This window comes from Prunus mume, linkage group LG5 (assembly GCF_029339155.1).
Source record: "Prunus mume cultivar Tortuosa linkage group LG5, ASM2933915v1, whole genome shotgun sequence".
Classification (NCBI taxonomy): domain Eukaryota; kingdom Viridiplantae; phylum Streptophyta; class Magnoliopsida; order Rosales; family Rosaceae; genus Prunus; species Prunus mume.
The window spans coordinates 12,273,611-12,298,910 of NC_142702.1; the positions used below are offsets into that span (position 1 = coordinate 12,273,611).

The 25,300-nt window shown below is 36.9% G+C and overlaps 5 protein-coding genes and 1 pseudogene across 8 annotated transcripts; 1 reads left to right on the top strand and 5 right to left on the bottom strand.

The window, feature by feature from the left end:
* The first annotated feature begins 652 nt into the window (after window positions 1-652).
* Window positions 653-2,837, top strand: LOC103331207 (copper transport protein ATX1-like). The gene is made up of 3 exons (XM_089051549.1): window positions 653-808; window positions 1,605-1,680; window positions 2,441-2,837. Exons 1-3 carry the CDS (start codon window positions 797-799, stop codon window positions 2,647-2,649), a joined length of 297 nt encoding a protein of 98 aa, XP_088907675.1. The 5' UTR covers window positions 653-796; the 3' UTR covers window positions 2,650-2,837.
* Window positions 2,838-5,681: 2,844 nt separating this feature from the next.
* Window positions 5,682-9,247, bottom strand: LOC103331211 (IQ domain-containing protein IQM3-like). Of its 2 annotated transcripts, none has more exons than XM_089051552.1 (9): window positions 8,615-9,247; window positions 8,409-8,523; window positions 8,252-8,317; window positions 8,083-8,171; window positions 7,559-7,646; window positions 7,015-7,161; window positions 6,825-6,914; window positions 6,485-6,586; window positions 5,682-6,251 (listed from the first exon to the last, which is right to left on the bottom strand). In XM_089051552.1, the coding sequence occupies exons 1-9, from the start codon at window positions 8,785-8,787 to the stop codon at window positions 5,778-5,780; spliced, it is 1,344 nt and encodes a 447-aa protein (XP_088907678.1). In that variant the 5' UTR covers window positions 8,788-9,247; the 3' UTR covers window positions 5,682-5,777. The 2 variants fall into 2 exon arrangements, with proteins under 2 accessions (XP_088907678.1, XP_008232045.2); XM_008233823.2 differs by having other exon boundaries at window positions 6,825-6,917.
* LOC103331210 (serine/threonine-protein kinase D6PKL1-like) lies at window positions 8,617-11,911 on the bottom strand. Its single transcript, XM_008233822.3, has 3 exons — window positions 11,359-11,911; window positions 9,273-10,778; window positions 8,617-8,730 (listed from the first exon to the last, which is right to left on the bottom strand). Exons 1-2 carry the CDS (start codon window positions 11,886-11,888, stop codon window positions 9,983-9,985), a joined length of 1,326 nt encoding a protein of 441 aa, XP_008232044.1. The 5' UTR covers window positions 11,889-11,911; the 3' UTR covers window positions 8,617-8,730; window positions 9,273-9,982.
* Window positions 11,912-14,103: 2,192 nt separating this feature from the next.
* Window positions 14,104-14,615, bottom strand: LOC103343693 (anaphase-promoting complex subunit 11). The gene has a single exon (XM_089051553.1). It carries the CDS (start codon window positions 14,559-14,561, stop codon window positions 14,307-14,309), a length of 255 nt encoding a protein of 84 aa, XP_088907679.1. The 5' UTR covers window positions 14,562-14,615; the 3' UTR covers window positions 14,104-14,306.
* On the bottom strand, window positions 14,607-18,144 carry LOC148916954 (pentatricopeptide repeat-containing protein At3g61360-like; annotated as a pseudogene). Its single transcript, XR_016126636.1, has 4 exons — window positions 18,083-18,144; window positions 17,152-17,225; window positions 15,300-16,472; window positions 14,607-14,707 (listed from the first exon to the last, which is right to left on the bottom strand). The product of XR_016126636.1 is annotated as a pentatricopeptide repeat-containing protein At3g61360-like (transcript).
* A 1,897-nt stretch (window positions 18,145-20,041) lies between these two features.
* Window positions 20,042-24,916, bottom strand: LOC103331208 (neutral/alkaline invertase 3, chloroplastic-like). Of its 2 annotated transcripts, none has more exons than XM_089051550.1 (7): window positions 24,644-24,913; window positions 23,249-24,078; window positions 22,229-22,394; window positions 21,914-22,125; window positions 21,081-21,574; window positions 20,947-20,995; window positions 20,042-20,681 (listed from the first exon to the last, which is right to left on the bottom strand). In XM_089051550.1, the coding sequence occupies exons 2-7, from the start codon at window positions 23,954-23,956 to the stop codon at window positions 20,355-20,357; spliced, it is 1,956 nt and encodes a 651-aa protein (XP_088907676.1). In that variant the 5' UTR covers window positions 23,957-24,078; window positions 24,644-24,913; the 3' UTR covers window positions 20,042-20,354. The 2 variants fall into 2 exon arrangements, with proteins under 2 accessions (XP_088907676.1, XP_088907677.1); XM_089051551.1 differs by having other exon boundaries at window positions 20,511-20,694; window positions 24,644-24,916.
* Window positions 24,917-25,300: the final 384 nt, after the last annotated feature.

The following is a 25,300-nucleotide window of genomic DNA, read 5'->3' on the forward strand; positions in this document are numbered from 1 at the left end:
ATTGTTAACGCCATCTCCAAACCCAGCCAAATAAGGAATATGTCTATTTTTAATTCATATATAATATAATATAGCCGTGTATGATTATGATATAATATAATATCTTAGATTATTTTGAGTTGTTGAGTTAAATTTTATAATTTAATTGAATGTAATTAAGTTGGAAGATAATTTAAAATGAAATTTAAGTATTATAATGTTGGATAAATATTTTTAATAAAAATTCGGAGATTCAGGCAGGTTTGGGAGATAGTCCCCTTATGGGACGAGGATGGGAATTCCTCGAAAAAAAATTCAAAAGACAACCCTATCCCGAACCAGCCTGTTATCATCCCTAATATGGGGATTGCCATATAATGTGTTACAAAATTAAAGTACTAAAATGTGAGAAAATTAGCATTTTATATAAGCAATATTAAGAAAGGGGGAATTGAACTCTGGGGTGAATGATAAATACTATTAGGAGAAGAAGAAAGAAAAAAAAAAAAAAAAAAAAAAGGATTCGTTGATGGCAAATAACAGTAATATAAAAGTAAAAAGTAACTGAAAACAACAGCTTTGCTTTTACGTTACGTCATGGGTGATAAATCCAAAAGTGCGGGTCAACCTTTCCAGAGCCTGTTTCCACTTACCCACCGCCTACAGCATATCGTTCCCTCAACTCCTTTTCCTTCCCTTATTATTTTTTTCTTCAATTCTATTATAAAAGGACCTTCTGGGTTTTCAGTTGCAGAACCATCCACAACAACAAATTTCTCAATTTTCCTCAGCTTTCCTGAAATCCATATACCCAGAGATGGCGTCTCAGGTACCTCGCTTAGCTTTTCTCCTTTACTTTCATACCAATATGTTATTTGGGCTTTCTTCTGCTTGTTTCAATTTCATATCTGGGTTGGGATTTTTGGTGCTTGATGTCAGTTCAGGCCCCTCTAAGTCAAATTTGATTGAGATTGTACAGAAATTTGTTGAAACTTATTGTTGGGTTTAATTTAAAATTTTACTCTCTCTCTCTCTCTGTTTACAATTAGTATTTTCAGCTTGTGTAGAGAATGTTATTTCAGTGGGATTATACAAAAACTTTTTGAACAAAAATTTTGGGATAGTGCAACAAATATTTCTCAGTTTTTCATAAGGAATATGATTCTTGAAGCTTGAAGCTTGTCCAAGCTACAATGATTTTGAAGTTTTTCTTTTGCTTATTGAATTTTATCACTGAGTTAGGTTTTTATTCTGACCAAAAGCAATTGAAGAAACACAGGTATTTGGTTCAATGGTCTCTTGGTTTTGTAGGAATTGTTTGATTTGATGATATATAAAGGAACATTTGGTCCACTTGAAAGCGTTCTGCATCTTCCAGATGGTGTCAATTTGTTTTATTTTGTTTTGGGATGGGATGTGATTTTCGAATGAACTACATAAATTGAGAGAAAGAAAAGAAACCATGTCTTGAGTTGGAGGATATCTCCAAAAGTGATTGGAGAGTTTGTAATTTTCATTAGAATGCCAATATGTTAGCATAAGTTTGATAATGTAAAGTGGGCATCTGTTGGTTCTTTGTTTTCTCTAATATCAGTAATTAAATCCTGGATTTGTTTTTGTTGCAGACTACTGTCCTCAAGGTTGGTATGTCATGCCAAGGCTGTGTTGGTGCTGTGAAAAGGGTTCTTGGAAAACTTGAAGGTTTGTTGACAGCTTTTTCATTTATGCAGTTCCATTGTCTTGCTCTTCTTCTTCTCTGAGACTGTGCTTCTTTAAATGTTTGTAATATATCATAAGAATAGTATTTGAACAATGCCAAATGCAATATTGATGATTTCCTGATTTGTATTTGTATTTGCCTGCCTAGACACACATTGACTTAACCCATTTTTATAATTACTTCTATATTGCAATTGAGTACGAAATCGTGTGCATGAATGTTAATTTTAATTTTGCAATGCTACTATCTTGTGAAGTTTGCTATATCTTTGTGTTGTATGTTGAAGCTGAACCTCTGTACACACTGGTTATCACTTTGGTGTCCCAAAAAGCACATAGAAAGAAAGAAGTAGGTCATTGTTCTTACATTTGACAGCTGGGTGTATGCATCACCTTCGGTTGAGAGACCATGAAAATGTTCCTGTTCAATAGGTGGTTTAGTGCTTTGAATCGTGTACCAATTCCCTTATTAATACTCATTTAAAAAGTTGAGGTAGAGATGTTGCTCTCCACCTGGATTTAGGTTTTAGATAAACAGTAGAACCAAGAAAAGTAAGATATCGCAGAGGAATATAGGTACCACCTATATTATGTACTCCAAAAATCGATGATTTAGTTAGTGCTTATTTGGAATCTTGCTATTAATCAGTTTTCTAGCTGTTAACAAAATGTAGAGTCCATACTTTGTTGATTTCATATTATCTTGATAATGATGGGACATGTTCTTTCTTATTATCTTCAGGTGTAGAATCATATGACATTGATTTCGATGCACAGAAAGTGACGGTGAAAAGCAATTTACCACCCGAGACAGTCCTGCAAACCATTTCCAAAACTGGCAAGAAGACTGCCTATTGGGAAGCAGAAGCACCAGCAGAGCCTGAAGCAAAGCCTGCAGAAGCATCAGCAGAGCCCGAAGCAAAGCCTGCAGAAGCTGTGGCTGCCGCTTAGTCTTTCCCTGTTTAATGTGGTATGAGTCATTGAATATGTCCAAGAGTAATGAACTTGGTATGGTGTCCTGTAAACTATCAAGTGCTCTTTCAGCTTTTGCTTGTTTGTAAGCGACAATGTTTCTGTCTGAACTAGTTGTGTGACTTTCTGTATAAATAAATTGAGGAGAGACATTGTGTTGTGTCGTGGATTCTTTAAGATCCTATTTTAGGCTTTGTTTTTCATTGAAATACTAATGCTTGCGACTTTTTTGGTTAAGAAAAACCTTAACTACATGGAGGAAAAGGCATCAGGGGCAAGGTGTTATGGTTATTAGAACAAGTCCTATCAACAATACAAGCGATTTGCAAGACATGGTCAACATTTGAATACAATAATTGCTCAAAAAAAAAAAAAAAAAATTCTGTTGTTGAAACTCTCTTCTTTGCTCTGTTTTAGGCTGCTCCCGGCTTGTTTGTCAAGTCCCATGACAAAGGGCTCAACCAAATATTCATAGGAAATGAAGTTGATTTTTTCTCAAAATGTGGGCTTCTAGGAATCTTATTGAACCAACAGGGTTTAGCTCAGTTGAAATAGGTTTTGACTTGCAAACCAATGATCTCAAGTTTGAACTGCCATGTGACCTTAGTAGCGTGTGTGAGAGAAAATTCTATAATGTGGCTGCCATATACGGACATGCTAAAATATGAATATCAGCCAGCATGATGTATTGTATAGATAAAGACTCAGGGACGGACCTATGCACATGCTAATTTAGGCTATAGCCTAGGTGATATGATCTTTTATACCCCAACGTTAATACCTAGCCCACCCAAGTGCACCCCACACACCCCCACTTAGGGGTTGCTTTACTCTCCTCATCATAACTGCTATATCTACTCGCTCATCAGCGCCCATGCACTCAACCAACCTTTGCTCATCCAATGGTTGGTTTTTAAAAAGTAATACTCACACTCATTGAAGCTACTCAAGCATGATTCGATACTGTTAGTGCAACTAATACTAATGGAAGAGCCCAATCAAAAAAGCATGAGTATACATGACAAAGCAAAAGAGGCTATTGAGCCGGTGATAGGCATGAATAAAGGAGGTTATTGAACCCCCTAATAGTATCATAACATCCATGATAGAATCTGGTAGTATTCTTGAGAATTTTTTTATAAGCATAAAGATAGCCTAGTGTCAGCCACATTTGTCAAGGAAAATACCAATAGTCGATATTTTCTCCAAGCCTTGACAAGAGAAAAATTCAAATTCCTTCGAGATGGTCTTAAAAGCCATATTATGAAACTAGATTATGAGAAGAGTACCTCTCTCCAACTAGCCATCTATCTCTTTCTTTTCCATCTTACAGTACTGTATATACAGCTCTTATGAATATGACTGAGTATAAAGAAGTTCATTTAGAGCATAACAAAAAGAAAATTCCAATTGCTCCAATATTTAAAACTGTGGACAAATATTTTAGTAGAAGTTAAAAGAATTCCTCCTGAATGGTTCGAAGACAATATATATCCGGAAAGAGCAAGACATAATATTATTCTCTCTCCCAGCCAGCAGTTTATTCCAGAACTAAAACCAGTAAATATCACTCCGGCGAAGCAAGACATAGAAAGACATAGAGGAGCTCAAATGGCATTTCACCAAGTAGCCACTGACGAACACCTCCATCTTCTTTATCAAAACAGAGTCAAGAAGATTTACTCTAAATTTCCAATAAAGAAGCCACAAGACTCAACTAATTTCAGGATCAGCAGAGCAAGAAAATAAATCTATGAAGTACTCTACAACTAGCTAACTGATTACATGGATGACCAAGCTGACAACCAAGACTATTGGGATAATTTAACAGAGGAAGAATTGCACAATATTGAGAACATGATGGAAGCCTAAAGACTATCTTAACAGCTCGAGTTCATGACTATCACTTATGCAAAGAAGACAAAATCCAAAAGGCAAGAATATGAACGGCAATGACTTCCAAAAGCAAGGATGAATTGACATCATACAAAAAATTCAAAAAGGGACTCCATTTACAAATAGCAAAAGCTTTGGCTCCACCGAAGAAGCCCCATAATATTTTTCAAAGACTAAAACAAGTATATAATGGTCAGTACAAAGAAGTTGGCAAGATCAAAATGATCCAACGGCTAAAACTAGGTCCACATATAAGTCACCCTTATTATAGAACGGCTCTGTGTGTGAGAAACCCCCCCTCTCCCTTGTATTTTAGATTATCGCTTGTATTAAAAAATAAAATTAAAAAATCTCATTGAAAGCCTTTGTGGAAATAAATGAACATCATGGTGTGACATGAAATGCACTGATAGTGTTGAAGCCTTTCAGTTTGAAAACCACATGCTATTTGAAGGGTTTGAACAAAGCCATTCACTCATTCCACCACGTTTAGTCATCTGCAGTGATGGTCCCGGCCTTAACACATGCAGAATTTGCTTTTTTCAGCACCCATTTAGATCACTATTGATGTTCTAAGCTAAAAACATTAACGTTTTATACTATAATGTAATGCTCCGTTTTGGATGAAGAGATTTGAAGGAAAGGACTTGGATTTGACAGCATAGCTAAATTTGGTACAAAATCAATAATCACTAGATTCAAACCCCCATGACACCTTGATAGTGTGTATGAGAAAACCCTCATCCCCGATAACGCATGTATAAGAATAATCACATTGGATTGAATGTATTTGAAATAACTACGTGTAGTATATTTAAAATGACTATATGCAAGGAATCATTTGAAATCCAGTTGTGTTTTTCCTTTCCTTATTTTCTAGATCTGGCCATACATGGATTGTAATAGTCTAAACAAACAATTTTACCACATTATCTCATCTAAATTCATAGATTTGGAATCCTTCCATTTAAATGAAGCCTAAATGAATTTCATTCAAGCAGAGAAGTTAAACGTTTTCTGAGGTACTTTTCCTTTACAACATTCCAAGTTTACTTTGTCTTCCATGAGACTATGTATCCTAGCACATGTGTGAACTCAAAAGAAAAACCAGGGTGTTCAATCCAGTAAAGTACCATTCATATATTTTCTTGTGCTTGAGTGCAGTGGTTTTACAGTCACATTCTTTAAGAAAGACAGACAGACAATGCCGGTCACATTATCCTGCAAGAAGTTGTAAATGATGTGAGACCTGATGGAGGTTCCGATGGGGATGCCGTGAGGGAAACCTTAGGCGAGAGGCTTACAAATTCTAGTGCTTGTAGCCTTAACTTCAGAGGGTAGTCTGCAACAGACCCAATCCTGGGGCCTGCTCCTGTTGACCACTTCCAAGATAGTTGGTCTCCTAGTTGACATGAACTTGCTTCCTTCTTGGAGTTGATCCTTTGCAATATTTCTTTCTCATGGACACTTGTTCGGAGGTTGAAGAGATTTCTGGATATGGTTCTTTGGTAACTACTTATTCTTTTTGTTTCTGAAATTGTACATGATTCAGACTGTTGATTGCTTTCTTTCACCCTGGAAGCATGAAGCTCAGGGTTTTCAGCTTTTGTTTGTCCGTATGTTCTTCCAGGTTGAATTGATTTGCTCAAACCATAGCTCTCATTGTCTTCCATGGGAGAAAGTACCTGCTTAAATGGCTAAAGCTCAGACGAAACAAGCCTAGCTAGAAACACAGATAAATGTCCATACATTATACAGGTTTTCGATTATTAATGGAAGCTAAAAGGTCTCTGTTTGAACCCTTCTTCCTTAAATTCTGAAGAGCTATGTCCCCTGGAATGTTTCAACTGCATCTTTATATTGTAGGCAGAGTAACCTGGAACAGATACAATAAAATTGAATAGGATGAGTTCTATACCTGAACTCCATCAAGGGCAACTCCACTTTCCTTAAGAAAGGTGAGGAAGCTGCCAAGGTTCTCATTGGTTGGACGGTAATGTCCGCTGTATGCTGATACAGACTGGAAATCAAAAGGACATACAGAATTCAGTTGGAAAAGCTGCGGGCTTTTCCTTGATCTAAAATAACACTCAAAGAAAGGAATTCTACAAATATTTTCTTTGTGGTGTGTGTGTGTCTTACAAAGTGGGTGCTGAAATCTTTGCAAATATACATATTCCATATCAGTAAACTATGTCTTCAAGAAGCAGAGACTATTTTACTGAGCATGCAGGTTGATGCATTAATGATTAATATACCTTGAGCTTTCCATGTTCTGCTCTAAGTCTTCCAGCAGCCAAGGTGGCCCCTCCGGCAAGGAAGCTGGAATGATGAAATAATCCCTTCTTCTTCTTGAGGGAAGAAGAAGAAAAGGAAGAGAATCAGTCATCTGCAAATTAAGATAGGAGACTGCAGCCTTAATGGTCTGATGTCCATATCAAATCTTACCTCGCCAGCATAAAGTTTCTTCGATGTGCTCATCACGAAAATCCATTTGGAATCTTCCATTCCTTGATTTGTATCAAGAAGATGTCCTGTTCCTTTGTGCACCAAGGTCCCTTCACAAATGATATATTCGAAGTGTTCCCTCTCTTGCTTATTTGCATGAAAGGTCACCACAAGATGAATGTGAACAAGTTAGCATACATTTTTCATGCAGAGTTCAGAGGGCTCTCTGAAGTCTGGTGTATAGTAATAAATTTCTCAATCAAATGTTCTCATAAAGGGAATTGGAGATGCAAATATCTTAAAAAAACAGGGCAACAATTAAAATTGAAATACAAATGTGATGGTGGCTGGAAATTATTATATCAGTAATGTGATATTTCATTAGATTCTAACACTAGGAGGGGTAGGTGGGATTTGAAGTCGAGACCTCAGGCATAGGAGTAAATGCTCGTAACCATTAGAGCTACGAGCCTCTGCAACAATTGGATTGCATTTTGACCGTGTATTGATCCTATTATATGTATGCAGCACAGAAGTATGGTACCGGTCCAAGATACTTGATGCATTCTTGTTGCAGCCTTGATCTTGGACAATCCTTGAGATCAACTTCCTTGCCATCTCCAACGTCCAACCTACAAAAGGCAGAGGTTCTTCTTTCTAAATCATCTTACCAAGTATATTAGCAAGTCTTTCTTTTAACTAAGTTGATTTTGAAATATCCATACTATTTTCATGGGATGTAAAGCTAACACAGTAATTTAGTAACCCTTATGGGAGCCCTTGAGTAAAAGTTCATGTTTTGATGTACTCTGGAATGCTTGTCTTCCACATATCTCTCCTCAGTGGACAGATGTTCTTATGTCTTACTAAAAAGTAGATATGTAATTACAAAAATAGGGAACTTTTATTTGCACCAAGCCAAAAACTCAAAACACCCGAAAAATAAGAAGGTATCACTTCATCTGCAGAGAAAATAATTACAAGAACGATGATTTTGACTGAAATAATTACAAGGTGTGCAGAGAAAATAGTCACCAAAAAAGAAAGAATGAAGACGGTAAATTGTACCAGTAGAAAAAGGGCTGTCCTGCATCACCTCTACACCACTCATCATAGTAATAGTTCAGGTTATGGCCATACCGATGTCTTGGATCAATCTGCAACAACCAGCCTCATGATGAGGATGAATACAAGGCACAACAAGAAGAGTTAAAGTCTAGATCGATTACGAGCTTACTGCTTCGATCCAATGTTGGAAAGCTAACTTTTGTGCCTTAGCATCCTTTGATAATCCCTTCCCCAGCTACAAAAAAATAATCAAATTCATGAAACCTTTGTTTTTTTTCTCCTTAATTTTATAAAAAGTTTGTGGTATGAAATATAAGCAAACATGCCTTGGATGCAAATAAGCTGATCCTACTCCACCGTGAAGCTGCGGTTTCAGATTTACGATAATCGAAGAACGAAATCGCACTATGATTCAACCTTGCATAATCTATAGCTTGCCACCTCCAATCCAAACATTAATCCCATAGATAGAGAATTAGAATAATATCAAAATGTTGAAGACTAGACGAAAATTAATTAACGGGGCACCAACCATAGCTCCTCAGCAACCACAGCCGAGTCTGCTAGCCTACGCCGGGTTCTATAACTCCTGTACACTTTCTGCAACTTCACTGCAGCCGTTGATTCATGGCCATGACCTGTATGCTGCTGAGGAACCATCACCGTCGATGCACCGTCATAGCAATCCAGAGATAGCTCAGCCATTGTAGAGAAAAATGTAGTAACAGTTTTTAAGTGCAGTGAAAGAGATTGAAGGGATCAAAACAAAGCCAATATGTAAATTTTATGTCTCTCAGCAATATAGTCTCCGATTTTTTTTTCATGGTTCTTTTTTTTTCCCCCCCTTTTAATGGATAGATGCAGATTTGGTCACAGCATTAATTGGTGGTACTACTGCAGTGACAACAAAAAATACAAGTTGTTCAAAGTGTTGCAGAGAGGTAGACAACAGTGGTCTCCACTCTTCCACCAAGAGTCATGTCAGGGCTCAACTTAGTCCTGGTTAGGATTGGACAGGGCTAATCTAACTAAAATGGAAAAACAGGCATATCCCTGCTGTTAGAAGAAATTCAGTAAATGAATTATAATATTGATCACTATATTAATGCAAGAAGCAATAAGTGTAGACAGAAACAAAAATACAAACTTGTATAAATGTATAAGTAGAAATTTAAGTGCAGAACACTAACGTTTATTGAAGATAGAGGCTTGCGGATTCACAATGTCCTAAAATCAAAATTTCGCCTGGCTTAGGAATTGTGGTTTTATAACACAAGTGCACCCCTTTAAAATAGTAGTTAGTATCAGTTATACATGTTCAAATTCACACGAAATGATAAAGACTGCTGGTTTTAATTGAACTTCTGCTATAAGAAACCCAAAAAATAAGAAACCCAAGGCCCAAGTCTTGATTAATTAAATATTATTAATCAAACCAACCATGTATAGCCTTTACTACCAACTCCATCAGCCCACCAATCTTATTTAATCGGTGTAAAAGTATCGTGCTTATAATGCTTGTAAAACTATTTGTTTCCTCCGATGTGGGATAATTTGCTTTCAAACTTCCAACACCTGTTTGATCAACTTAACAATATTTAATGCATATTATTAAATTTAAGTAGATTTCAACATTTCAGAAGTGAGATGAGAGAATTTGTGAAGGGCGATTCTTGGAGAACATAAGTAGATTTCAACACTTTGGGTGTTGGTAAGTCAATTTTACATGACCCAGAAAATTGAAAGGGTACTACATGACTGCAAATGGAGGGACTAGAGTTCTTCAATTACAAAAGGGAATTGAAATGACATAACCCAGAAAACAACTTCACAGCATCCAAAATTAAAAACCACATATATACATGAAACTATATTACAATTGTATTAAACAAACTCGTTGCTAGTAGTATTCTACTGGAGTGTCCTTACCTTTCTCGGCTTGCACAAGGTCCCGGTGAGCAACAGGCCGAGGAATGTTGGGTGGTCTGTTACATCTTAATAATGCCCAATTGACCCCATCAAAAAATGGATGGTGCTTGATTGCTGTCGCACCCATTGTGGACCCCAATCTTCTTGTGGGGTCCTTGATCAAAAGATGCGTGATCAAATCTTTAGCGTGTCCGGACACCGTAGGCTCCTTAGGGAACTCAAGGGCCCGGGCCACAATGTTAGCTAGAGTTGAGTCATGGTTCGTTCCTTTAAAGGGTGTGACACCGTAAAACATTTCAAATATAAATATGCCTAGAGTCCACCAATCCACTGCATTGCCATGGCCTTCACCTAATACCATCTCCGGTGCCAAGTACTCGTGGGTCCCGACAAATGACATCGATCGGACGTCGATTGGCTCCGCCACGATCTCGAGGGACACACGGTGACCTGATTTCTTTTTGCGCTTGCCTTTTGGGTGCATGCATGATGCCGTCGGAACCATACAACTAGGCAGGATGCATGGTGATATTCCAAATTGTGGTTGCTTGGTGGAATAAGAGGATCGATCGGTGTTTGGTGAGTCTTGATCAGAAACAAGCTGAGCCGTTGATGTTGAAGTGCTGCTTCTCAATGAGAGATCAAAGTCGGTCAACATGATGTGACCGTCTGATCTTATGAGTACATTTTCTGGCTTCAGATCACGGTATATTATTCCCATCATGTGTAGGTACTCTAGAGCAGCAACCACTTCAGATGCATAAAATCTTCAAGCACCAAAAAAGACTAGATTGTAAATTTGGAAAAAATAATATTATATCAAAAAACTTAATGTAAAATTACAAGGAAGATCCTCGACAGATCTTATAACCATACATATCAAAGTAAATGAGGCCTAATCGATTTGGTGATTCTTTACCAATTATATCACATAATTGAGTAATTCAATATCAATCCTAATTCATGCGTAATTAGGCAATAAACAAAAAAAGTAATCTAATCAAAATTTATCCTAATCGAGGCCTATTATAGAAACTTGCATTGAATCATGATGATCATGATCGAGTGCATGGCACTTACCAAAAGCATTGTGGGGTTGCAACATTCATAGATTGTCCCAGTCTCCAGCTATGGAACCCACACAAAATAATTCTCAAGCAAATATTGGAACCCCACTTATTATGACTCGTTTTATATTGTACCATTTTGCAAATTTAATCAACAATTTTTTATTTTTTATTTTTTATTTTTATGAAAAAGAAAATTCAAACACACATATGTATATATGTCACGCGTATGATCATGTAGTATAATTAAATTGCAAATTTATGTTCAAATTGTACGCACCGGACGGCCGCTCGACTGAAGCGTTTGTCCGGTTGGCATTGGCGGAGGACATGGAGGTCACCGCCAGGGCAAAACTCGGTCAACAAGCAAGACCATCTGTCCGACTCCAACCAGCCATAGAGCGTGGGCAAAAAAGGATGGTCCAAAATTTCTAATATTTCCCTCTCTATCCTTGCCCTATTTCCTTTATTCCTACTTGCCAAATCCTCCTTGTCCATCACCTTGGCAGCAAACATGCACCCATCACTGCCCTCTAACTCTACGAGGTACACGCTCCCTATGTCGCCGCACCCGAGGCGACGCACGAGGCCTAGGTCGTCAAGGCTGATCCCGGTGCCATTGAACTTCTTGCCTTGGATCGCGTCCCAACATGGATCGCGTGGCCGCGCGTGAGGCTTACTGGCGGATGAGATGTGGCTTGAAGTGGTTTTGACAGAAATGGCGGTGTCGGTGTCGGTGGCGGCGGTGGTGGAACACTCGAGATTAAGGTTGCCTATGTCGTTGACAAGTTCGTCGACGCATTGTTGCATGATTGTGGGAATGGTGGTGGTGAGTTAAGGTGGAGACACACTTCAAATGAGAGTGGAAAATAATAGAAATGAGGCATTTTGAAGAGGGGTGGAAAGGGCCGGCGGAATGGGGATGGGCCATGTGTCCGCATATTGTATTATAAGGGCCCACAGTGGGCCCAATTTCTGGATTTCCTTTCTGGCGTTTTGCATTTGCATATTTGGAATTTTGGATTTTATGCCTTGTTATTTTTCTCTGGTTATAACTGTTGCGTACGCAAATACACCTAATAAAAAAATTACTAGTTTTTTAAGTATTCATGTAAAATACCAAATCCTAAGAATAAAAGAAAAAGGGTAGTCTAAGAAAAATAAATATGGTCAGACCCAAAAAATTAAAAATTAAAAAATTAAAAATGGAAATTACTGATTTGCTATCGTGCTCATTAAAAAGTGGGCAAAAAAAATTACTGTGACATATAGCATATAAATTTAAGATCCGGTTTTTATTTTGTTCCCTTTTTATTAAGCATGACAATTTTTTTGGGATTCTGAACCTCGGCATTTAGAATTTTAGGGTTTGGGATTTGTTTAGGGATGGCACCTTTTTTGTTTGATTAGCTAGAAGATCATATGGTTGTAATCTTTTATTACAGTCCCATCTAAATTAATAGGAAAAATGTTGGTATTTATCAATTATGCTTAGATACCACTGGAATATACTCCCTCAAAAAGAGAGTAGGATAATAATAAAATAATACCAAGTTAATGTAGATTTCTTTTCATATAACCGGACCAACTGGTGATTACATACAACAATTACAAAATATTTAGAGAAAGATTATCAGCCGCAAGATCTTGGATAGCATGATGGATTAGCCCCGGAAGAAAAAAAAAAAAAAAAAGATGAATATGCAATTAGTAATTTGGTAGTAGCTTCTCATTTATCGTTTCATAAACCCTTTTGAGGCAAAGAGGAAAGGGAAAACAGTTTCTCAAATGCCACTTTGTCAACAAGAGAGAAGATGCTTGAGAATTCCTTAAAATTTTAAAGACATGATTACTTACCTGAAATTGGTATTGATTCATGATTTTACTTGATTTACTAACATGCAAGAATCAAAAAGTACATGGGTTTAACATTAAAATTCGTAGTCTAATGTGTAGCGACCCGCCCCACATTTTTTGTTTAAATTTCAAAATTTTAGCGTACTTCGATGAATTCGCCCATAGGATTTTGACTTTGGATATTGAGGCTCTTTTGTTTCAAGACTTATTTTGGAATTTTCTTTACACCGTGAAGGAGCTCAATTCCATGAGAGCATAGGAGCAAACGATAGGCAAATCGGAGTTGTAACGAAAAGTTATGAGTGTTTATTTATCAAGGGCATTTTTGGAAAGTGAAATTAGAAACCCTAACAAACGAAACGAAAACGAAATTGGAAAACGAAAAAAGTTACTAGTGTTTGTTTCCCAGCACCACTTTGCCGTCGAATGCCTGTTCCAAGCAATGACATCAAAGTAAGTTGCTCTGATACCATGAGAGGTGTATTTGTCATCAAAGTAAGTTGTGGTAATTGCATCTCATATTGCTTTTGCCGTCGGAAAGCGAATAAAATTGCAAATCAATCTTGGCTCCATATAGTTGATCACACATCCTTTCACAATATGTTCGCCATTTGTTGAACTTCAGGTCCGTATGGGGTGTTGTGGTAGTTCTCCATGGATATATCCCAATTTGTCTTTGCGTGAGATATGCATCTCAACAATTTGGGACCATAGGGCATATTTGATGCATACATATCAGACTGTGATTTGTCAGCAAGGAGGCTTAGCTCCTTACGTAAAGAGCTAGTAGTTTCCCTCAATGAGGCCTGAATTTTTATGTCATTTCTTTCTAAAGGTCATAAGCTGGACCCTTTTCCTTCCCTTTTGCTAGTGTATATAGTGTGTGTTCAGATTTTAGAGACGGGTAGTCTTGGAATGGTCTTTTAGGCCTGTAAATGTTTCCTTTGGGATGTAAGAATGAAGTCAGCTTCACTGCTAGGATTCACAATTTAGTTCTCAATTCAAATGCTGAAACCGATCTAGAACTTTTCTCTGAGATGAGGACAACAGCTGAGTAGGTCTCAAACCAAGTCAAGCTGGAAGAGCTTGCCCTTCATTGGCGTATCATTAAAAGCCTTGGTGATTGGGATTCTAAATTGTGCATAGTAAAATGATCTAATTGAGATGGTTTGCTAAATGTGTTATGGGGAATATAATAAATGATTGTAGCTACTGTTTACATCAACCAATACAAAACAAATACAAAGGAGGTGCTTGACTTTACATCAACCAGTATATAATCAAACAATTGCAAGCCTGCATTGGCAACCCCTGCACTTGAAGAAAGAGAAAGCAAGCAGGAAAACCCTAAGAGTGATTCCAGTTTTTCTCTCACCCTTTGAATTGCCACTCCCTGCGGCACATGGGGCAATGCGCCTGAGAAGTCTGTGAATTTACCCATTTTAAGATGCAATGAAGATGGAACGCATGGTTGCATGCACCCCAAATTAGTGGGCAATCATCCCCAGGGAGTTTACAATCAGGACAACAACCATCAAATGCCATCCTGCAAATCCCACATGTTTCATCTTGTGCATCCCATGTCCATGAAGCAACAGCATGCCACTGCAAGATGTTGACTTTCATCGTCTTCTCCTGCAACTGAGACAAACTCCTCGTTCTAAACTCAATGGCGATCTTAAGAGCAACCGGTATGGTTATCACTGCAACAGTCTGATTCCGGTTCTGGTTCCCCTTCTTCTTCTTTTGTCTCTGTATCTGCAAGCCCTGTGCTAAATCTGTTTTGGTTAATGATCCAAAGATGGTTTTCAAACAAATGCCAGTGATATCTGCATCTGTGTGAAATGGAAACTACATGTTCTTATGTATGTGGCTATGCATAGGCGCACCCATAGTACTGTATATGTGTGTATGTACCTTAGAATGAATATACTAAAAGCAACAGAAAAAAGAAACCTTGAAGCAGGAAGAGAGGTGAGTGTGGTGGTGGGAGGCGAAGGAAAGAGAAAGAAAGGGTAGGTAGGTGGTGAAGTGATGGTGGAATGTGGAAAGAAGAAATAGAGGTGAGGTTGGTGGGTGTGGTGATGGGAAGTGTAGCAGAATGAGAGGGGTGATGGGTGGGTGAAATGGTGGTGAGAGATGAAGGGAGTATGTTTCATTATACTAAGTGAAACCAGTCTAGTACTCTAGTCTCTAGTTAGCACTTTTGACTTCACAAGAGCATAAAAACAATAGTGGCATAAACATGGACAAACAATATAGTGACAGCACAGGTGCAAATATAACGAAGAAACACGGACAAACTGCAGTTTATATGTCAATCAGTTTGCATTACAAAAATAAGGTCAAACAACTTGTGCATACTTCACTTTTTTTTACTCCAGAGACAACTGGAATAAGGTGTGGGTGCATGGTGTAACTGAGATAGCCAGGAGCTGCATCGTGTTAGCTGGATGAATGAGTTTCTTTAACTGTGGGTACAAGGTCTGACTGGATAGCCAGGAGCTACATAATGTTAACTCAGCTGGATCAATTAGTTTCTTCTTATAAGATTGCAAGTAAATACTGAGAATAACAGAATCTATGACTTTAAGATCTCCTATATCCCTTGAACTTTGAAAGTAGATGCACATACTGCCCCTTCTCCACCATATGTGTTATCACTTCATGAGCTTTGGCAAGCTTTCCAGCACTTTGCAAATAACTTACTAGGGTGCTGTGTACGGTGAAATTTGGATTACAGCCTCTGGATTCCATATCCTTAAGCATGGAGCATGCTTCCTCTAACTTTCCTGCTATACAAACCCCACGGATCATAGCATTGTATGTAAATACATTCAGAAGCTGCCCATTAGTGATCATCTCATCAAACACTCCTTAAGCCTTCTCAAGCTCCCCAGCCTATACCCCGTGATCATTACACTGTAACAAACAACATCCGGCAAGCACTCATGCTTTATCATCTCATCAAAAAAATACTTGCAGCCTTGCAGGCATCCAGATTTTCAGCCCTGCTCAGTCCATCTATCAATGTTGTGAAGTGAAGAACACTTAGATCGAAACCCACTTCCTTCATGTGGTTCAAAAGATTAAGAGCTGCAAGTGGTTTGTCTCCCTAACCAAGGACATGAAGAAGAATGTTTCAAGTATGAAAATCTGGACTGAATCCACTTCTACCCATTTCCTCAAGGAGTCTCTGAAATTGATCCAATTTCCCCAATCTATATTTTGCATGCATCATAACATTATAAGTTAGAATATCTACACAGTGACCATCTATCAACATCTGTTGATAGACCCACTCAATCAACTTGTGCTGCTTCACCAAAAGAAGGGAGTGCAAAATTGCATTGTATGAGTATTTAAATGGCCTATAGTTAAACGTCTTTGATTTGACGAATCTTTCCACAACTTTTTTAGCCGGGCCTGCCTCACCACAAGTGCGTATCAAAATGTTGAATGTTTATGCTGTAGTTGGATAGTCTTTCTCAATCATCTCATCAACCAGCCTCCACATTGCTTTAAACTCCTCACAATCTGCAAATATCCTCATCATTAAATGATATGTGTTTGCTGTGTGTCTGTAATTTTCAAGCTGACCAGACCACATAAAAAACTTATACCCCAACTTTGCACACCAGATTTTACTCAAATAATTTGTTTGTTTCAAAATTTTGAAGAGAACTTCTCTCACAAGAAGACCTGAAACCTCTATATGCAACTCATCCAAAGCCGCTTTCGTATCAAACCCAGGGCCATCTTGTTGAAGAACTTCAAGAACCCTTGTGATATGAACTTCGAATTCTTGAACTCCGTCTCAGCGAGAAATACTCCCGGGGATGGTTCTCATACTCATAAACATTCTCTTTCTCTTCTAACATTGAGTCTAAATCCAAACTTCTCCATATAATCAGTTAATTTTCACGCTATGACAACATAACACGGAATTTTTTGAATAGCAAACAGGGATATACAGTTCATGGTTGGTACTTATTATCTGTGCAACTTTGCAGTACTTAATAAATCTATGAAGGACACCAATTAAACGAGAAGTAAACGCACACAGGACATTAAAAGCTCTGTATTCTCAAATTTAGGGATGCCCATTAAAATGCAGGGAGTAAATTGCACAACAAGTAGTGAATCGAACAGAAGCAGTTTATTGAGTTGGGTATCTCCAAAGTGTGAAAGAAGATGAGGGAGGACTGCGAGTTACCTGAAATTAAGCAATCTGATGAAGGCTCATCAATCTCTTGCAGCTTGGCTCCAAAGTCCTGCCAGGTGTACTTACTGCATATAAAATTATCAAACGAATTTTAGAAACTAATATCCAACATTAATCATTTTGGACCAAAATGAATACAGAAAACCATAGTAATGCCAACTAGTTGTGACTATATCCATAACAATAAAATAAAATTTTAAAATTTTAAAAACAAAACAAAAATTTTGGTGAATGAAACTTTAAGGCCTGGCGGTCTAACAAACTCTATGGCCTGCCAAGAAGCCTAACTGAATTTGAAAACGGCAACTTGAGTTCCAATTACATAGGGTTTGATTTGTGGATGGCATTGTAGCCAAATAGAAAAGGAAATTTCATTTGTAATCTTATCAGGACTTTGAATAACATAACAAATCATTCCACAGATGGTTGCATAATCATAACTAGGAGAAGAACTCTCAGATGAGTAAGGCAAACATCATATCTGACCAGAAGACCACCAACAGCAATGAGCTGGGCACTCAAACAGGAACAGTTATCTGCACACCTATTTCTTCATGGTCCTCCGTTTAAATGATATTGAGAAAGAAAACAAAAATGGCAAAATATCAAAACACGCTACGACAGTCATCCAAATGTACTCAGCATTTAATCAAACACTTGATGGGCAGTCACAAGAGTGTATCATTGCTTCAAATTTCAATTTCCTTACTGCCATCTCCACAATGACAGAGGAAGATAGAATTTAAATTCAAAACAATGCACAATCAAACAGCAAACCTACCTAGAGCAAAAATGAAAATGAGCTATAAATTAACCAAAAATAAATACAGAAAAAGGGAGCTACAGCTTAGAGCAGAGTGACATTCATATCAAGAAAAAACCAAAAAAATTTAACTGTAACAGATTAAGGGAAAAAACTCACTAGATGAAACCCACTCTCCACTTTATGAACGAGAAATCGAAACAAATGAGAAAAAAGATTAAAAAAATAATAATAATAAAAAAAACCCATTAATCCCAAATGTCCGTTCTTATAAATGAAAAAAGAGATCTAAGAACAAAACCCAGGAAATAATACCTGCTGTGCCTACAAATGGACCTGAGGAAGCTTTTTTATTTTCTTATGATTTTAGGAGGAAGAAGGGTATTGTCTCTGTCAAAGGTGGAGTTCTTTCTTCTTTCTATAAAATAAAAAGAAGATTGTCTGCTATTAAAAAAAAAAAAGTAAATTTAGGTTTTAGCCAAAAAAAAAAATTCGCTTTTGGAAAAAGTCAAAACTTTTTAAAAAGATGAAAAACCTATTAACTTTCAAATTAAAGACATGCAAATGTAAAGGATTAACTTTAGGAAATTCAAAATAAATAAGGATAATTTTGTCCATTTTGGCTTCTTTTACAAAATTTCTCTATCCTTTGTGTTTTTCCAAAGTCTCAGTTAATTAACCTAAAAGGAGCAATTTCTCTTTACGAACGGAAAAAATATATATTCTATTTGCGTTTTTAATGTGTTATATCTCTCTGTCCAGTTTTATCTGCTATATTTACACTACAACAAAATATATTTAAACTTTGTTACATGGGGCTTGTAGCTCAAGTAGTACAATGCAACAAAGAAAAATTAAAAAACGTCCGTATACTCAACATTGAACTTTGTTGCAAGCGACTTGTAGCTCGAGTAGTATAGTTAAAGAGCACTTACATAAGGTCCTGTGTTCGAATTATCACTTCCTCAAAGTTCTTTGTATCAAAAAAGAACAACCCTTTGTTGCTTAAACAGCAATTGCAAGATTTTGTGCTTTGTGAAAGATGTAGCACCAATCTGAAAGTCTCAGCAGACAGTCCTTTGGTTGTCACATGGCAAGATCAAATTCTGCTCTTATCAAGTTTAGAGCGATTCATATTTTCTTCCTTCGGGCTTCGGATTGGATGGGATGAAAGAAAAATAGTAAATTTAGGTTTTAGCCAAAAAAAAAATTTCACTTTTGGAAAAAGCCAAAGTTTTTTCAAAAAAGACAGAAAACCCTCTCAACTTTCAAATCAAAGACATGCAAATGTAAAGGATTCATTAGAAAATCCAAAAATAAATAAGGGCAATTTTGTCCATTTTGGCTTCTTTTACAAAATTTCTCTCTCCTTTGTGTTTTTCCAAAGTCTCCCAAGAAATGGGCGTTGGAACAAGTCTTCCTTGAATTCTCAGTTAGAGCATCCCTAATGGTATGGTCGAGCAATCTCCCGCTGGTTGAGTGCGAAACCCTCTGCTTGCGGAGATCGAAGGCAGGATTATAAAAAGTTTTCCAAGCTTTGGGTTAGGATTATTCTCTCGAGACCATAGTGGGAATTCCTTAACAACAACATTTTGTGTAAACATGAGGTTACGAAGTAAACGCAGTGAGGTGGAAGTGAAGTGGGCAGTTCACTTACCAGCGCATCACACTAAGAAGTTGATTCAACAGTTCATTTTTTTGCAAAGCTTTTATCCAAAGATGGAAAAACATGAGAAAAGCTTGTATTCCAGGGGCATCTAATGAAACCAACAGTAAAATAGTGGCAATTTACAACAACAAATAAACTGACAAATGAAACATCATTCGATTTTGTAACTCTGAGATATATATATTTACAAGGGATATTTTGGAAAAAGCAAAAGGAGAGAAATTTTAAAAGAAGCAAAAATGGACAAAAATGCCCTTATTTATTTTTAGATTTCCTAAGGAATCCAATACATTTGCATGTCTTTGATTTGAAAGTTGAGTGATTTTTTTGTCTTTTTTGAAAAAGCTTTGGCTTTTTCCAAAAGTGAAATTTTTTTTATGTCTAAAACCTAAAAAACCTTATTTACAAATAACTGTCTCTAGAGTTCATAACTTCATACCATAAAAGGATGCTTCAAATGGGTAACTGTAAATTTAAAGTCACCTTTCCACGAAGGTAAATCTTTGCCTGCTAGGCAAGAGAATAGCAAGTTACAAATTTTGTCTAGGTAAAAGTACATAATCTTTACAACAGAATTTAGTGTTACATGAATAAGCTTATGAAATATATCAGCTTATCCAAACGGAACAAGCAAAGTGCTATTTGACACTTAGCCAATTCCCAAATAATCACCAATATAATTTATTAAAATCAGAATAATACTTGGCCGTACGTAGACAATCGAAACTAGCAGTCTGGAGCTGAATCATAATGGAACCAGACTCATACAATGTAGGTCTGCTTCAAATCCTTTCGACCACGCTTTCTTCTTGGGTTAGCACTAATCATGCAGGAGAAGGCGTTGACCAGTTCAGAATCCTCTTCAGTTGTCAAAATCTTGGCTTTACTAGGATCAGCAAGCAGGAGCTTTGCCACAAGGTATCCTGCAATTGACCAGGTCTGGAACAGGCGTGCCTGTTTTCCAATGAACCTACCCTTTTTGGTGTCATAGTATTCTGGCCACTTATCTCGCGATATCCGTTTTTCAGCAACCTCAACAGCTTTTGCTGCAATTTCGGGTCTATTCATCTTTATGGAAGCGACAGTGAGCTGTGAAATACATCTATAATGTGTCATTATTTCGGACTACCAATACTCTAACAATATCAAGATGCCGTATGCGTTTGATAAACAATTGAAATGATATAAATTCCGCACAGAGTTCCAAACAGCCTTACACACTATTATACATTACACAAACTATTTACCAATACAGTTCTAGCCACAAATGGGTATTTCAAAATCAAAAGTTGATATATTGCCTCTTGGGTCCATCTATCAGTTAGAAGTACCTAACAACACAACATTAACTAACCTGCCATAGCAGAGTCGGCCAGGAACCTCCATTATGGTAGGACCAGGGCCTGCATAAAAAATATGAAGTGTGAGATGGAAAAACCAAAAATAACAACCCAAAAAAATAAATTATTACTAAGTTCGACTTATTACGTGTTCTTAGGATCACTTCCAGTGATAATCTGCCACTCCTGGCCTTCAAGAGCAGGATAACAAATCTTAAATGGCATGTCCGCCACCAAATCTCCCCATTTGGATTCAATTAGATCCAAAATAGCATGTGACTGATCTGTTGTCGCAATACTGCTTATTACAGACCACAAGTTTCCCAAAGAAAAAAATCGGAAATCCATATGAGCTGGTTGCAAATTTCCAATTAGATAGCCTCCTTTATTGGGCATCCATTCCACGAGCCATGAAGAAATTTGATCTGGGTAAATGTTGAACTTATTAACTGCATCATATGAGTACTCTTCAGTCTTGTATCGGTAGATTTCATTCAGTTTTTTCAAATCAACCCAATAATACTCTCTGATATGAAATGACAGAGCTACCAGACGGTTATTGAGTGCTCGAATAAGATCGACTGATCCATCCTCTGGAGCAAGCATCTCTCGTGCACAAAGTAATGCTGAATAGAAAAGGGACTGCACAGACGAAAAATGCAAATCACAAGATACAAAAGATTAAACTTTTTCATTCCATCTTGATTGTGTTTTTGGATCCTGGCCCATCATTCCCCTTTACTACAATCTCATACTTTGTTTTCTGGACCCGATAGATTATCTCTTCCCATCATTAATTAGTCATTTTCAACTTGGATAAATATGCTTGTTTCTTAAAACATTACTCTAAATTACAAGTTAAAACAAACTGGCACAGAAAAATGGTTCCTGGAAGAGGTCAACAAGACTGACTGACTACTTCTGTCCCCTTCATATTGATATTTCCTTGCCACATAAAATGACTGTTCAAGAATATGATACCTGGATTTCCAGTGGGTGACCATGAATTCCCATACGTCGATCTATCATACAAGAACCATCTGTTACCAATAATGTAGGGAACATATCAAAACCATCAGCTAGACATAACCTTAGAATCATCTTAATCCCTGTCTGCACATCAACTCTCTCCTGAACTGAGAGATCACCCGAGCATTTTCCATATGCACGTAACAAGATTATCCACCATAACCCTGAAAATTACGTAACAATATGAATAAGACTTCACCAATGTAACAAGTGGTAAAGAAAAAGCTATCTTTTTAACTTTAAAACACTTGATGATCTGGCAGATACCAGAATCTACCGGGGCAACACGGCCAATTGCTGCCTCTCCAAAGTCTGGATCCAGCACCTCTTCTGTTGCAGATTCATCACCATCCAAAGGAACAGTACGCACTTTAAAACTAGCAGGCATCAAACCCTGACCAGGACTATGACAATCCATTGTTTTCTCCCAGCTCTGAAATATAAGGAATACGCTTACTAAATAGGATAACAAGTACAGAAAACAAATTTACAAATGATTCATGATGCTAACAAACAAGAATACAAACATAAATGATAAAAAAAAATACACATGATATGATGTATAATTTGAATAAGTTCGGCGGCGGATCACGAAATCTTTGTGATCTTCTTCTCTATCTAATGAATGGGTGTCTGCTTTGAAATCGAAACGTCCTCTTACAAGAATGTAGTTACGTGGACAGAGATCCAAATAAGTTAACTCCTGGTTGCATATAACTGGACACACACACAAAGAAGCCTCAAGTAAGAGATCCTTAAGACGTAAGGAAAACATGGTGGGCCCCATCCCACAATGCAGTGCAAAAATCCAGATTGTCTATTTTTAAGGATCATCCTAGCAGAAATTAGCTAAATCAGAACCATTTAGACATCTAATTGGGATAAAATAAATACAGTGTTTTCTGATTAACACTGAAATAATTGTGATGATAATCACATGGCTAAATGTTTTCCAATTTGGATTATTTTTGCGAGCATTATTCTTCAAGTGGACCAAAAAATAGACAATTCCGCTCATTAGACACCATTGCAGGGTGAGCTCAAACATTGTGTCCCATATTTGAATCCCTCTCCGTACATATGCACGCATGAATACAAGCATAGACACACATATACATGAATTTGATCGAGAATCTAAACCGAATTTGATATATACAATTGCATACCACAAAAGTTAAACTAGGCAATGTTTCTAGTCCACAAAATTTAGTAATATGAGAATGCACCATTTAGTAATATTGACTGTGGAATAACAGAAGGTCTTTATTACCAGATTACAAACATTACCTGCAACTGAAGAGTATGAAGTATAAAGTTCCGAACAATATCATACTCCCCCTTCAAGAGGAAAGCTATGCCAGAAGGTACGAAGTCACGAATAAAGACTTGATCATAATTTAACACATTGGAACTGGTAGGATCCTTTGCAGCAATGGTTCCAACAGGACTTCCGCAATAATAAACCATAGATTCACGTAGTAGATCCCACGCTTCATCCTCGAGCGAATCAACACTAATCTTGTCAAAGGCATCTCTAACTGTTCCATTTATTCCATTAGGTGACAAGCCCTCCTTTTCCTGTTTCAACTGCTGAACATCTTGAAATTCCAAAGCATTCGGCACATTCACCATGTTGTTGATTGTGTTCAATTTCTTTGCACCATCCACAAACCATGTCCCATTCTCATTTTCTGTAGTTGCCCCACTAATACTTTCAGCTTGTTGGCACTTGCAACTCTGAATCCAAGTATCTCCTACGTTCATATTTCCAAACAAACCACTCCCTATCCCCCGAAATCGATAATTTCCTATACGACTTTGTTGCATACCTGAACAACTGAGCAATTGCATGTATCTTGAGACCCTTCTCTTCCGACATTTTAATTGATATTTAGAAGAAAATATAGGATCACATTTGCTAAAACATGAATCAGTACTACAAAGGCGTGGTACAGCCCCGCAAAAAACTTGAAGAACTGCTTCAGAAGTGCCCATCAGCTTAATGATTAACGAATTCACTGGCCTGTATCAAGCTGATAATCCTTTAAATTTTGAAATAGTCAAAGTGAATCCAAGACCACCACTTCAACTTACGGAGAAGAATATACACCTTAAATCTGAAAAGGAGAAAACTTATTCAAATTTACTTCAACAAAAGTGTATCAATATTAGCAGAACTATAAAAAATTAAAAAAAAATTAAAAATAAAAAGGAAATGGAAGTTGGATTATGCATTGTCAAAATAGCAATCACTGCAAAAGTAAAAAGCTCTCCTTTTTCTTTATATTCCTTATGAACCAAATTTCTCTAGTTCTTCAATCTCTCTGAATTAAGCATGCAAAATAAAATAAGAAATCTACAATTCACATCAAAATAGAAGTTAAACATATCAAAAATATATTAAAGGAGAAACAAAAGTTCAACCAACCAAACTCATAACTATTCAAGAATGTACAAGATTTTCAATCAACGCTACTAGATACAGAGTAAAACCCCAATAGGAAGCAACAAATATATAAAATAACTTATGCAAGCCGGTACAGAAAGAAAGCAGCGGATTAAAAGTAAACAAAATACAATAACAATTAAAGTTTTCAGGCAAAAGAAGACAGTAAACGAAAGCCCAGGCAATGATTTTCAAAATCACAACAAATTTAAAAGCAAACCAAATGAATTGCTTACCAAATTGCAGCTATTTCCCTGGTTATCCACAGAAAATCGAAGACTTTAAGCAATTGGGTATGTGGTATTTTCCCAGGTTCCAAATGAGAAAAGAAAATGAATGGCAGTTCTTCAATCTACGAAAGAGAAATGGGTTTTGTTTGTTCAAAACAGCAAACGTATCATGCTAGGAAATCACATGTACGTTCTCCTACGCTTCTGCTTTCTTTTCTTTTTGTTGTCCTCGCGTGCTATCTTTTTCTTTCTTTTCTTATATTTTTTAGCTTTTGGGGTTATTATTATTGAGGTCTCCGTTTTTTAACCTCTTCTTTTTCCTTGTACGAATTTTTTCAGCCTTCTATATATTTTGCTTTTCTTGACTTTCTTTTCTTTGTTCAACTTTTCTTCCTACTGTTTTTTCTTGTGGACAACAATAGAACATCGCAAATGTTATCTACTGAAAATAAGTAATAACGATATGGGGTTGAAGACATTGGGTTATTCACTTTGTTCAAATCCTGCTCTTTATAATTTAAATTAAATTAAAATAGAATATTATTTATATAAATAATAATAATAATAATGGATATGGAAAACATCTTTTTTTTTAAAGCCTAAACAGTTTGAATACGATATTTTATCTAGGTCTCCGTTAATTAACTTCTTCTTTATTTTCAT

What these genes read in the sequence shown, in the direction of transcription:
- LOC103331211 (XM_008233823.2), bottom strand. Translation starts at nt 8,787, where the DNA reads ATGGCTGAGCTATCTCTGGATTGCTATGACGGTGCATCGACGGTGATG. An exon ending in TCCAACATTGGATCGAAGCA is followed by an intron (nt 8,172 to 8,251) that starts GTAAGCTCGTAA and finishes TGGTTGTTGCAG; the next exon opens with ATTGATCCAAGACATCGGTA. An exon ending in TTGCCCTTGATGGAGTTCAG is followed by an intron (nt 6,252 to 6,484) that starts GTATAGAACTCA and finishes CCATTTAAGCAG; the next exon opens with GTACTTTCTCCCATGGAAGA.
- LOC103331208 (XM_089051550.1), bottom strand. Translation starts at nt 23,956, where the DNA reads ATGGGCACTTCTGAAGCAGTTCTTCAAGTTTTTTGCGGGGCTGTACCA. An exon ending in TTCATACTCTTCAGTTGCAG is followed by an intron (nt 22,395 to 23,248) that starts GTAATGTTTGTA and finishes CTTATATTTCAG; the next exon opens with AGCTGGGAGAAAACAATGGA. An exon ending in GGAAGTGATCCTAAGAACAC is followed by an intron (nt 20,996 to 21,080) that starts GTAATAAGTCGA and finishes TTTTTTATGCAG; the next exon opens with GCCCTGGTCCTACCATAATG.
- LOC103343693 (XM_089051553.1), bottom strand. Translation starts at nt 14,561, where the DNA reads ATGAAAGTCAACATCTTGCAGTGGCATGCTGTTGCTTCATGGACATGG.
- LOC103331210 (XM_008233822.3), bottom strand. Translation starts at nt 11,888, where the DNA reads ATGCAACAATGCGTCGACGAACTTGTCAACGACATAGGCAACCTTAAT. An exon ending in TTCAGTCGAGCGGCCGTCCG is followed by an intron (nt 10,779 to 11,358) that starts GTGCGTACAATT and finishes TGGTGCTTGAAG; the next exon opens with ATTTTATGCATCTGAAGTGG.
- LOC103331207 (XM_089051549.1), top strand. An exon ending in GGTTCTTGGAAAACTTGAAG is followed by an intron (nt 1,681 to 2,440) that starts GTTTGTTGACAG and finishes TATTATCTTCAG; the next exon opens with GTGTAGAATCATATGACATT.